This window comes from Perissodus microlepis, chromosome 4 (genome assembly GCF_051167445.1).
Source record: "Perissodus microlepis isolate ML-2025 ecotype Zambia chromosome 4, ASM5116744v1, whole genome shotgun sequence".
Taxonomy (NCBI): domain Eukaryota; kingdom Metazoa; phylum Chordata; class Actinopteri; order Cichliformes; family Cichlidae; genus Perissodus; species Perissodus microlepis.
This window is the reverse complement of record NC_140464.1, coordinates 16206542-16218092: the sequence shown is the minus strand read 5'-3', so window position 1 is coordinate 16218092 and position 11551 is coordinate 16206542. Positions and strand designations below refer to the sequence as shown.

At 41.5% G+C, this 11551-nt stretch overlaps 3 protein-coding genes across 3 annotated transcripts in view; 2 read left to right on the top strand and 1 right to left on the bottom strand.

Moving 5' to 3' along the window:
- tbl3 (transducin beta like 3) overlaps positions 1 to 2219 on the bottom strand; it is a 15261-nt gene extending 13042 nt beyond the window's left edge. The window contains exons 1-3 of the mRNA XM_084926101.1: positions 1997 to 2219; positions 1826 to 1877; positions 1464 to 1559 (exon numbers count right to left, since the gene is read on the bottom strand). Of these exons, the coding sequence (XP_084782227.1) occupies positions 1464 to 1559; positions 1826 to 1877; positions 1997 to 2028 (180 nt within the window). The 5' untranslated portion in view covers positions 2029 to 2219. The remainder of the gene's footprint in view (positions 1 to 1463; positions 1560 to 1825; positions 1878 to 1996) is intronic.
- A 15-nt stretch (positions 2220 to 2234) lies between these two features.
- rnf151 (ring finger protein 151) lies at positions 2235 to 5613 on the top strand. Its single transcript, XM_084926102.1, has 4 exons — positions 2235 to 2663; positions 3174 to 3343; positions 3435 to 3531; positions 4035 to 5613. The coding sequence occupies exons 1-4, from the start codon at positions 2583 to 2585 to the stop codon at positions 4500 to 4502; spliced, it is 816 nt and encodes a 271-aa protein (XP_084782228.1). The 5' UTR covers positions 2235 to 2582; the 3' UTR covers positions 4503 to 5613.
- A 1956-nt stretch (positions 5614 to 7569) lies between these two features.
- Positions 7570 to 10698, top strand: rps2 (ribosomal protein S2). The gene is made up of 7 exons (XM_084926100.1): positions 7570 to 7635; positions 7919 to 8056; positions 8145 to 8234; positions 9559 to 9666; positions 9805 to 10138; positions 10405 to 10496; positions 10574 to 10698. The coding sequence occupies exons 2-7, from the start codon at positions 7922 to 7924 to the stop codon at positions 10652 to 10654; spliced, it is 840 nt and encodes a 279-aa protein (XP_084782226.1). The 5' UTR covers positions 7570 to 7635; positions 7919 to 7921; the 3' UTR covers positions 10655 to 10698.
- Positions 10699 to 11551: the final 853 nt, after the last annotated feature.

The following is an 11551-nucleotide window of genomic DNA, read 5'->3' as shown; positions in this document are numbered from 1 at the left end:
AAATATTCAGACAGGAAATATTTTGTTTCCTTTTATGGAAGTACATTTTATTCACAAAAAGAAAGAAGACTGATAAATCACCAATGGCAATAGTTAGAATGAGGTTGTTGATATAAAGACAGTAAAGATGCATTAGCCAAGGTTTCTGTGAGACAAAGGCTCATCACAGCAGGCAGTGCTGTTTAATTTGGCAGATCATTTGGGCTAGATGCCCTTCATGATGTAACCCCAAAGCAATTTGGATCTCTTTCCAAGATGAAACTAGAGATTTTTCAATTGTTAGATGTGCATGAGAATGCAGATTCACTGTAAACGTATTAGAGCAGATGTTTATGAAGGTTTATGAGATGTTTTACACGTCCAGCAGGGATGGAGCAATGAGGATCAGCTTTGTGGTTTCTCACAAAATCACACAAAAAAAAACCCCCAAACACAGTATCTCATTCTCTGACTGGGAGTTTATGAAAGAGTGTTTGGTGCACTGCTGTGCTAATATGCGCTGAGATAAAAAGAAGCATTTGAGATCCCTCTTGTTACAGTTTACCTGGAGAGGTAAACTGTAACAAGAGGGATTGAGGACACTGAGGAAAATCTTAATTTTTCAGTTAAAAAGGTAAGCGGACAATTTGGACTTTATCTCTTTGGCTCTGGTCGAGAGCTGGGATGTCTGTGACACAACCTGGTTAGTCTTCTTTGTATATTACAGAGCAGCTTGCCAGCAAAGTGCTCACTGAAAGGCACTAAGACAGGGAGTGATTTCTTCATGGAGGTAACTGCACGCATAGGGTGTTTCTGCCATGGGACAAACTGGCAGGTATTACAACCGATGGCTATCTAAATGTGACAGGAACAATGACAGGTGAAGGAAAAGAGTGACTGAAATTGGTATTTTCCCACTGAATTAGACACCAGATATTGTAGATATAACTAAAATAGTTAACTTCCCCAAAGCAAAAGAGCTGAATCACACTGTGAACAAAAATTCTGAATGATGAAGTTTAACAAATCCAGATGATGCTCTGTCTGCTGAGATCACCTGTCTGCTGCCCTTCACATTTCAACCTTGGACACAGAACTTGACTGTAATGCACTTGTTCAAGTCCAAAACAAAACTAGATTTCCATTGCTCAACAAGAAATCAACAAATGCAGATGAAGTTATTAAACTACAGCTGCAAGTCTTTTAAATGTTGAACAAACATGCACATTTTGTTCACAGCCATCTCTGGGGATGTTGAATAAACAGTGACAAAATGTCTGTGCTTTTAGTTAACCTAATTCTCATCATTATTGCCTCATTGTAACATCTACTTTTACTGGGAGCAGTTTATACAAAATGAAAGAAATGCCAAGCTGAAGTCAGTTCAACTTTTTTGGCGCAGCCCTCCACAACAGACACAGGTTCTCATGTGGCCCTCTGGTAAAAATAAACTGCCCACCCCTGATGTTAGATGCTGAACTCACATGCTCAACACAGTGAATGATCTTCCCAGTGCTGATCTCCAAAACATTGACTCGAGAGCCACAGGTGCAAAAGATGTATTTCTCATCTTTGCTGATCTGAAAAAAAAGGGGAGAGGTCAGATTTAAGGTAATCTTGGTTATTGTCATACAGACTTAAAACAGATGTGTGAGACTCTGAAAACATCTGTTTGTCATGATTATCAAGAAACAAAGTCAGGACTTTCTTGATTTTGCTGCACTTCCTGTATACCTTGTGCAATTCGCTCAACTTTATACCAGCGCATTGTTACAAAAGTGTCACAAAAGACATTAATAGAAGCTTCACACACAGAGACACACACACATCAAAGCCGAGCACCCACCTGCACTTTTCCCCCTTTGTAAAATGGCTCGATCTTGCTGGAAACAGCATAACTGTAAAGGAACAAGAAAACGGCAACAGTGAATTCAACAACTTCATATAACACCTTAGCCTAGCTCGTGTTAGCTTGCTACGTGATCTCCAGCTCACACGTGCAGCAAGTAAAACTCACTTGGTTTTGAACTGAAGGTTGGTATTTGCCATCTTGCCCGTGAGAAATGCCCAAAAAAAGAAGTGATGTAGAGAGTACAGGCGGCGTATACTACTTATTTCTCATGTCACACGTTGGCTACAGTCAACACCGCCATCCATCCCGCATGTTGACGGCAGGGTCGCACACGTTGCACGTCATCTGAGCGCACGGCGCGGTGATTGGTCAGACTTCTGTTGTCAACAAATGAACGCACAAACACCAAACTGGTGGTTTTTAAACTTTTAATTTTGACAGTAAACTTTATATAAAGCAAGGGAAAATAATCCGAGCTATATGCTTATAGTTTATTTATTTATTTATTTATTTATTTATTTATAATGTAGTTCCTGAGTATCACAACAATAGCAGCCGTGTGAACCATGAGTTTGGTGCTAGAACAGCAGGGAAACGACGCTCTCCTATTATGGCTCCGATTCTACAGTTTAGCCCACTGTTTTCATCTGTCGAGCGCGCGCGCACACACGCGGTCCCTCCTTCGTTGTTTAGTCAGGAATGTTCACGTGTGTTGTATTGATAACGCGGGTGTGTGTTACTTGTGTGACATATGAGAGGATCGATATGCAGTAAAACCAGCCCCCCGGGTTATGGAAACACGCTGAGAAAAATAAAACAGGAGATTGCCATGGTGAGTAGAGGGCAGCTTTTTGTTTTGGCGTGTGTTTTATATTTATTTATTTGTATGATTTTTGTATTTTAATCTAGATTTAGCATCTCAGATTTATGGACTGATGCTCAGTAGGTCAAAAACAGATTGTGTATGTAGCCTGAATCAACTCTATTATTTGCTTGGTATTTAAATTGTATACTAATACATGAGTATTGTGGCATTTTTATTATATGTTGTACTTTAACAAAGTAAAAATACCACTGAGGATAATTTCAGATCTTTTTTTGTGGTTGTTTAATGTTTTGTGTGTTAGAAAAAAAAGATTTTTGGAAAGGGAGCAGACTTACTTGTTGTAATCATGTGATCAGTCATATGGCTTTCCAGAACAGCTCTGTTTTGTTGTCTCTCTTTTTTTATTTTGAGAATACTGTGGAGAGGTTATAGACAGTCACAGAGCCATGGTTTTCAGTCTCAGCTATATCTGAAATATAAGATACTGTTTTTTCTACACACTGTGGCCACATCTAGGCAGACCCAGAGGTGTCAACACAGAGCGGGGGTTATGATGTGGAGCTGTTTGTGGACACTCCAGACTATGATCTGATCTGCACCATATGCCAAGGGGTCCTCAGATGTCCAGTAAGAGCTGCGTGCCACCACATTTTCTGCAAGAAATGCATCTTGCAGTGGCTAAAAAGGTACTGAATGTATCTTATCAGTATCCTTGGACAAAAGTTTTACCTGGCTTTTTTATTTGGTCAGAGACTCATTCCTAGTTGTCCTCTGCAGACAGGAGACCTGCCCCTGCTGCAGGAAGCCGGTGAACCCAAGCTTGATCTTTGTCATGTTCAAGCTGAGCAAATCTATTGGACGCCTGAAGATCAAGGTAGGAAAGGGAATTTGAACACATTTTTACATGATTTTTTATGAGCCCTAACAGAGTGGATACATTTGTATATGCCTGATGCTGCCTGGCATTTTCATGTGTGAACCACTTCATGGGACATATTCTATAATGTCACTTTGATCTCTTTAAGGTTTGGCAGCACCTAATGAATACTTTTTAAAATTAATAACACATTTATTTGTGACTGTTTTTATTAAGTTATTAATAATAAGGACACCATCAAGACAAATTCTCTGAGCCCAAGATGACTTATTTGAGATGGAGGAAAGCAAAAAATATAAATCCAAGCTAAAGCCACTGGATGTTTGACATTTTTGCTTGATAAATGACTGAAATGATTAGGTTGTGCATCAGAATTGTTTTGTTTTCAGTCGTCTATGGCTTGGATTAGCTTCTATCTCAATTCCTGCAGACCGATTTATAGCACATTTATAACACAAGTCATTTTATTAACTATATGATTTCTTCTGTGTGTCTCACAGTGCAAGAATGAGATCCGCGGCTGTGCAGAGACCTTTCCCCTCTCAGAGCAGTACTGCCACAGCATGAGCTGTTTGTATGAGCTAATCCCCTGCCCCTACCAGGGCTGCAGGGTACAGCTCCTCCGCAGGGACCTCGAGACCCATGCGCACCACTGTGAGCACTGGCGCCAGCCTTGCCACATGGGTTGTGGGACGATACTCTCCCACCGAACCCAGGCTCAACACAACTGCTACAAGCAGTTGAGGCAGGAGTACGAAGCTAGGCAGAGGAATCACAGGGCCATTGCCACCGCCCTACAGCGGAAGATGAGGAGGATGCAGAGCACCATGGCCCACATGAAAAGGCAGATAGGACTTATCTGTGAGAGTCTGGAGGTGATGGACGATCTGCATGAGGTGGAAGAGGAGGACCTTGGGGAGAGTAGTGGCAGCTCCAGTGGGACTCCAAGTAGCAGCAGCAGCTGCTGAGGAAGGGAGTTAGTTGGTGGTGCTGGTTGAGCTACTGCTGTGTATAAATTCAGTATGTGTTTAATTCTTTGAAGGTGTGTGTTTTTGAGTATATGCAGTACTGTGAAAAAGTATTTGCCCTCTTCCTGATTTTAATAGTTTTTGCATATTTTGTTTCCAATAAACAAACATGTTTTTAATATTAGAAAAAGATAACCTGAGTGAATACAAAATGCAGTTTTTAAATGATGATTTCATTTTCTGAGGTAAAAAAAAAAGCCAAACCTACCTGACCTGTATGAAAAAGTCATTCTTCTCTTGTTAATTTATGAATTCACTGTGATTAACCACATTTTTGTGAAGCTGAGGTCAATTTCAGCATTCACACAAATAAAGGCTGTAATCTAAAAAAAAACAAAACAAAACTGCAAGAACAGAAACAAAGTCACTAACATGCATCAGTCTGGAAAGGGTTACAAAGCCAATTCTGAGGCTTTGGGACTCCAGTGAACCACGGTGAGAAGCATTTTATACAAACAGAGAAAACTCAAAACAGTGGTGAATTCCAAGAGATGATTGACGACTCATTCAAGAGGTTATAAAAAGGACCGAGGACAACATCTAAAGAACTGCAGGCCCCACTTGCTTCAGCTAAGGTCAATGAAAAAAGTTGAACTTTTTGGAAGGTTTGTGTCCTGATACATCTGGCAAGAGCCTACCACAGCATTTCATAAAAAGATCATACTGACAGTCAAATACGGTGGTTTTAGTATGATGGTCTGTGACCCTTTTGCTGCTTCAGGACCTGGACGACTTGCTATAATTGATGTAACCAAGAAGTCTGCTCTCTGCCGGAAAATCCTGAATGTCTTGCCATTATTTCATGAAATGAAGCCTAAGTGTACTTGGGTTATGGTTATTGTTATATCGTTTATGTAACCTATTGTTATATAAACGATAACCTGGGTCAGGTTATCGTTTATATAGAAATTAATGTTAAAATTTGTTTGATGAGCCAGAACATGTAAGCGTGCCAAATATCAAAAAATAAAAAAAAGAGTGAGAGAAATATAGGAATGAGGGAAAATACTTTTCATGGTACTGTAGGCATCTGATTAGTGTTTTTGTTTTGTTTTTTGCCAGGTTGCAATGTAACCTATTTAACCTATTTTGTAAATAAAGCTTTTACATTGTTATTATTACCTGTGCTGGTCTTATTTAAATAGATCAATTGATAAAGGTATTTCATTGAAATCTCACAGATGAACTAAGGCCAGGCTTGTTTTTCTAAATTTGACTACATAAGTCTCGGTGCAGGTCTACCTCCTGCACCGAGCTCTGGCTCACCTGGAGAAGCCTGGAAGCACTGTGAGGATCATGGCCTCTGTCAGTGCGCCCCAGGGTGGCTCTGGTTACAATGTAGCTTGCCATCACCAGTGTGTGAATGTGTGTGTGAATGGGTGAATGACTGGATGTGTAAAGCGCTTTGGGGTCCTTAGGGACTAGTAAAGCGCTATATAAATACAGGCAATTTACCATGTTCTTTGATTTCTCCAGTGCTTTCAACATCATCCAGCCACGACTTCTGAGGAACAAGCTGGAGCTATCGGGAGTGGACCAACACATGTCCCAGTGGATACTGGACTACCTCACAGAACACCCACAGTATGTGAGGACACAGGGCTATGTCTCTGATACGCTCGTCTGCAGTACGGGGGCCCCACAGGGAACTGTGCTGGCACCGTTCCTCTTCACCTTCTACACTGCAGACTTCTCCATCAACTCCCCACGCTGCCACCTACAGAAGTTCTCTGACGACTCTGCCATAGTTGGCCTCATCACAGGTGAGGATGACTCAGAGTACAGACAGTGGACTCTGGACTTTGTGGACTGGTGTCAGCAGAACCACCTGCTGATCAACGCCGGGAAAACCAAGGAGTTGGTGGTAGACTTCCAGAGACGCAGACCCACCACACTGACACCTTTGAACATCCAGGGAGTGGACATTGAGATAGTGGGCTTGTGTAGGTACCGGTACACTGATGCTCTGTACAAAAAGGGTCAGACCAGCCTCTACCTGCTGAGGCGGCTGAGGTCATTTGGAGTTCAGGGAGCGCTTTTAAAGACTTTCTATGACTCTGTGGTGGCATCCGTCAATTTTTACAGTGTGGTATGTTGGAGCAGCAGTTTATCGACAGCTGAGAGGAAGAGGTTGGATAAACTCTTTAGGAAGGCCAGCTCTGTTCTGGGGTGCACTCTGGACTCAGTGCAGGTGGTAGGAGACAGAAGGACTCCCACCCCATGCATGTAAATGTTGCTGAACTGCAGAGCTCCTTCAGTGACAGACTGCTGCATCCTAGATGCACGAAGGAGCGTTTCTGTAGGTTCCTCCTCCCTGCAGCTGTCAGACTGTACAATCAAAACTGCTCCCAACAAACATAGATGTTTACATCAGTGCTGTAACAACTTCAACTGTTATAATCGCACATTACTTTTCTCAGCTTATATATACACTAACTTATTGTAAGTTACATGTTTACTTTTTAATGCACAGGTACAATACACAATCTGCACTTTTCTAACTTTTCTAATTATTCTAAATATTCTTAACTATTTAAACATCTTTCAGTATCCTGCTCTGTTTGCACACTATCTGTACTCTAATTTTAACAACTGTACTGTACTCTGCTCTGGTAACTTTTGTCTATGATGTAAATATGTAAAAATTGTTTTCTGTTCTGTGTCCTGTTCTTTTTTGTATATGTGTGTTTTTTGCTGCTGATACAACCAAATTTCCCCTTGTGGGACAATTAAAGGATTATTCTATTCTATTCTATTCTATTCTATTCTATTCTATTCTAATGAGTTATTATTACATTTCACTAGATAATTAAAAACCAATTAAAGTATGTTTACAGAATAAACAGATTAATTAAATGAACACTTAAAATGTATTTTAAAAGAGTGCGTTTTGATTTTATTATAATTGATTTTTTAGGAACTGTGTTTTTAGTAAGCAAATATAAAATCTGTCTCAGTTATTCGGTAGAGGCGGTAGAGAGTAGGTTTTCTCGTGGAGGAAATCTCGCGATAACACCTTCACATATAACCCGGCGGAACCTCTCACAGGCCTTCTTCCTGTTTTATCGATCACGTAAGTGTGTTGTTGAGTTTCTCTTCCTAGTTTATATCCTTAAAAATCTCACGCATCGTTCAGTCAGACACTTCAGAGCTGATTATAAGATCATATATGAACATATTAAATTAAAATCCCAGACCTATTTAACAGCGAATTTGAATACAGATAGAAATATTTGTAGTTTGCTTGTATGAATATGGCGGCGATGCTCGTGTCCCGTAAGACTGAATTTCGGTAAGCATGTCCGTATTTTGGCGGATAAATAACTAAACATCTTTGTTGTTTTCTTGTCGTGTAGCAAATGGCGGACGACGCCGGTGGTAGAGGAGGTTTTCGCGGAGGTTTTGGCGCCGGTGGCCGCGGTCGGGGCCGTGGACGCGGCAGAGGCCGTGGCAGGGGCCGCGGTGCACGGGGCGGCAAGTCCGAGGACAAGGAGGTAGGTTTTTGGATTAATAAGTGTTTTGAACATAATCATTTAGTGTTTTGGCTGTTTGTAGTTTACTTGAGTTTCTTTCCTGTGATAGTGGGTGCCAGTCACCAAGCTGGGCCGCCTGGTTAAGGACATGAAGATCAAGTCCCTGGAGGAGATCTATCTGTACTCTCTGCCCATCAAGGTAACTACAGTTCACATACATAAACCATCATATTTTATTAATGATTAGGGCTGCCACAAATGATTATTTTGATAGTCGACTAGTCACGATTATATTTACGATTAGTCGACTAATCAGATCATGCATCCATTGGATATAAAACATACAGCTTATTGCACCAGCATGCATCTGCTCTTGTATAACTATCATTAGCTTACAGCTTTAAGTGTGTAAGGTATGTGCTAACTAAAAGACAAGATGATAGTTTATTAAATTTTAATGAAATTTGTAGAATGTTTCGGTGAAGTTTAATAAACTCAGCCGTCTGCTCCTTGCTATCTAAAATATAACAGGACACCGAAGTATATTCTCGAGCATCTCACACTTCTGATAATCAGCTGTCTGCTTGACGTTTATTCAGCTGTGTAAAAACTATAACTTTAATCTCAGCCAAACCGATTTACTCAGGAACAAATAAAATACTAAAAAAAAGCCAAACAATAACATTTTTAAGTTATCTAAGTGACTTATATATGTTTAACCTGAGTAGCGAAAGACGGCGGTGGGTTTGAAAACGATTTGCCGGGAGTCCGGTGTTCTCACGGCTCTAGTGAGCCTTGCCCCCGGCTAGCTATCGAGCTAGTGGGTAACAGACGTTTCCGAAAACGTCGGAGCGCTTTTGAAAATATGTGGTGTCTTGATAAACTGAGCAGATATTTGAGGTTTACAGTTACATTCTCGCCTGAAAATGTTAAACGTTTATTTTGTGACCCAGAAAGAATAATAAGAGTAATATTAAAACTAACTAGCTGCCGCCATTGTTGGAAACTGAGCTGGACTGCGCTATGAATTCTGGGACAGAGCTACTTCTTCTTCTTCTGGGTTTAACGGCAGCTGGCATCCTTGTACATGCAGTGCTGCCATCTTCTGTTTCAGTCCGTTATTACACTCTTAAATCCTACTACTCATTCCTGCGTCTTGTGGGATCTTACAAAGCTTCAAACGACGCGTCAACTATTAAATCAGTCGTCGACGATTTTGATAGTCGATGTAATCGTGACTAGTCGACTAATCGTGGCAGCCCTATTAATGATGACTAGTGGTCTGTTATTTTAAAAGAAGTGTATTGTTGCTCTTTCTCTTAAATGGTTAAAGCCACCAGTTTGTGGCTCATTTTTAAGCAGTGCAGCTAGATTTGTATAAAAGATTTGTTAATGTTGGGTTGTGGTTGGAGTTTGTCATTTTAGAAGAGTCTGACATGTGTACTTGTCTTGTGGAAATGTCTGAATGAACTGCAGTTTCTGTTGTGATGTAAACCCCTCAATGCTTACTCCTTTTCCTGTAGGAGTCTGAGATCATCGACTTCTTCCTGGGTTCTGGCCTTAAAGACGAGGTGCTGAAGATCATGCCCGTCCAGAAGCAGACCAGGGCTGGTCAGCGCACCAGGTTCAAGGTGAGTGTGGATTCCTTTGCAAAGGAGAAAGGTGTTTTTTGTTTGGGTTTTTTTTTTTGTTTTTTTTTGTTTTTTTTTCTCTTGTTAATCAGCGTTGTCTAAACCTAACACTGTGTGCCTTTTTCTTTTTGTCTACAGGCCTTTGTTGCCATTGGTGACTACAACGGCCACGTGGGCCTGGGGGTGAAGTGCTCCAAGGAGGTGGCCACAGCCATCCGTGGGGCCATCATCCTGGCCAAGCTGTCTATCGTCCCTGTCAGAAGGGGTTACTGGGGTAACAAAATCGGCAAACCCCACACTGTGCCCTGCAAGGTGACTGGCCGCTGCGGCTCTGTCCTGGTGCGTCTCATTCCAGCCCCCCGTGGTACCGGCATTGTGTCTGCCCCTGTGCCCAAGAAGCTGCTCATGATGGCTGGAATCGATGATTGCTACACCTCTGCCAGGGGCTGCACCGCCACCCTAGGCAACTTTGGTAAGCTTCTCCCAGGGTCATGATCTGCATACTGTATTGGGGGGGGGGTTGTTTCTCCTCGCTCTGCCCAGCTTCACCTCGGCAGTGGTGTAGTTGTCGTTAAAAGGAGAGAAAGAATTGAGTATTGCACGGCAGGGAGACGTTTTAGTGGTCTTCCCTGTTACCCTTTTACAATGCTCGACATTTTTTACCCCCAACAAGACTGTTGTACTTTGTTACTGGAGCTCCATGCTACACACACTCACGCTTTTTAATTCCTACCTCAGCCAAGGCCACCTTTGACGCCATCTCCAAGACTTACAGCTACCTGACCCCTGATCTGTGGAAGGAGACAGTCTTCACAAAGTCTCCCTACCAGGTCCGTACAGAGCCAACATGAGCTGTTATGGTTATGTCAGGATTTTGTGTAACCAGGCTTTCTGCTTTTTGTTCCAGGAGTTCACTGACCATCTGGCCAAGACTCACACCAGGGTGTCTGTGCAGAGGGGCCAGGCTGTACAGGCCGCTGCCTCCTAAACTTTTTGTATAGGGAATCGTTGAATAAACGTTCTGGAACACCACTTCTGTGTCTCGTGTGCTTAACTCACAAAACTATGTATGCTGCAAAAATGTGCAGACTTCGGTAACTGAACAAGACACAAGTGATATGTTGGGCAATAGGAGAAACTGCATCAGTTAATGCAGTCACCTCTACAGTAATACAGAGTAAAATTAACTTTATCTAGCCAATCAAAATACTTTAAAGATACTGAAACCTTTAAAATGATTATTTGGAGCAGCAGATCCCGTATTGTGCGCTATCATGAAATAAAACTAGTTTTCAGCTTCTGGTCAAAATGGTTTTGGAGCATTGTCCACCACTTGGATACTTTCACAGTATTGGGGTGATTTGTAGGAAGCAGGTGAAAGGGGGGAGGTATAATCAGGAAAAGGGAATGAAAATCAGAAATGGGATGATACGTGAGTCACTGAGGAGGATGAGATTTGGAAGTTTAAATACTTTCAAATCAGACTGAGACAAATGTTGGGTGGATTATGATAGGATATCAGCGTGAGCGAAAGGGAATATAGGTGATATGCCTAACTCACCTCCACATGACGCTATTCTGTGGTAGAAGTTGTTTTGTTATGCTTTTAGTTTGAAATTACTCTGACACACACCTGAAAATGTAAGTGTGATAGTACTGAAGGTTTGTGAGACAGTTATTATTGGGTAATTGTGACAAAATGCTGTCTATTTAGGGAGTTAAGTTAGACCATAACACTTTTTTTTTTATTTGTACATCTTTATGGCTTGCACGGTACTTGTGTCGTAGTATATGTAAAATTACATACTTCACAAAAATGTGTTTCTCGCAGACACTGTTTTCCCTAATTTGTCTATTAATTACATATCTGTTGGCCACCCCTTCC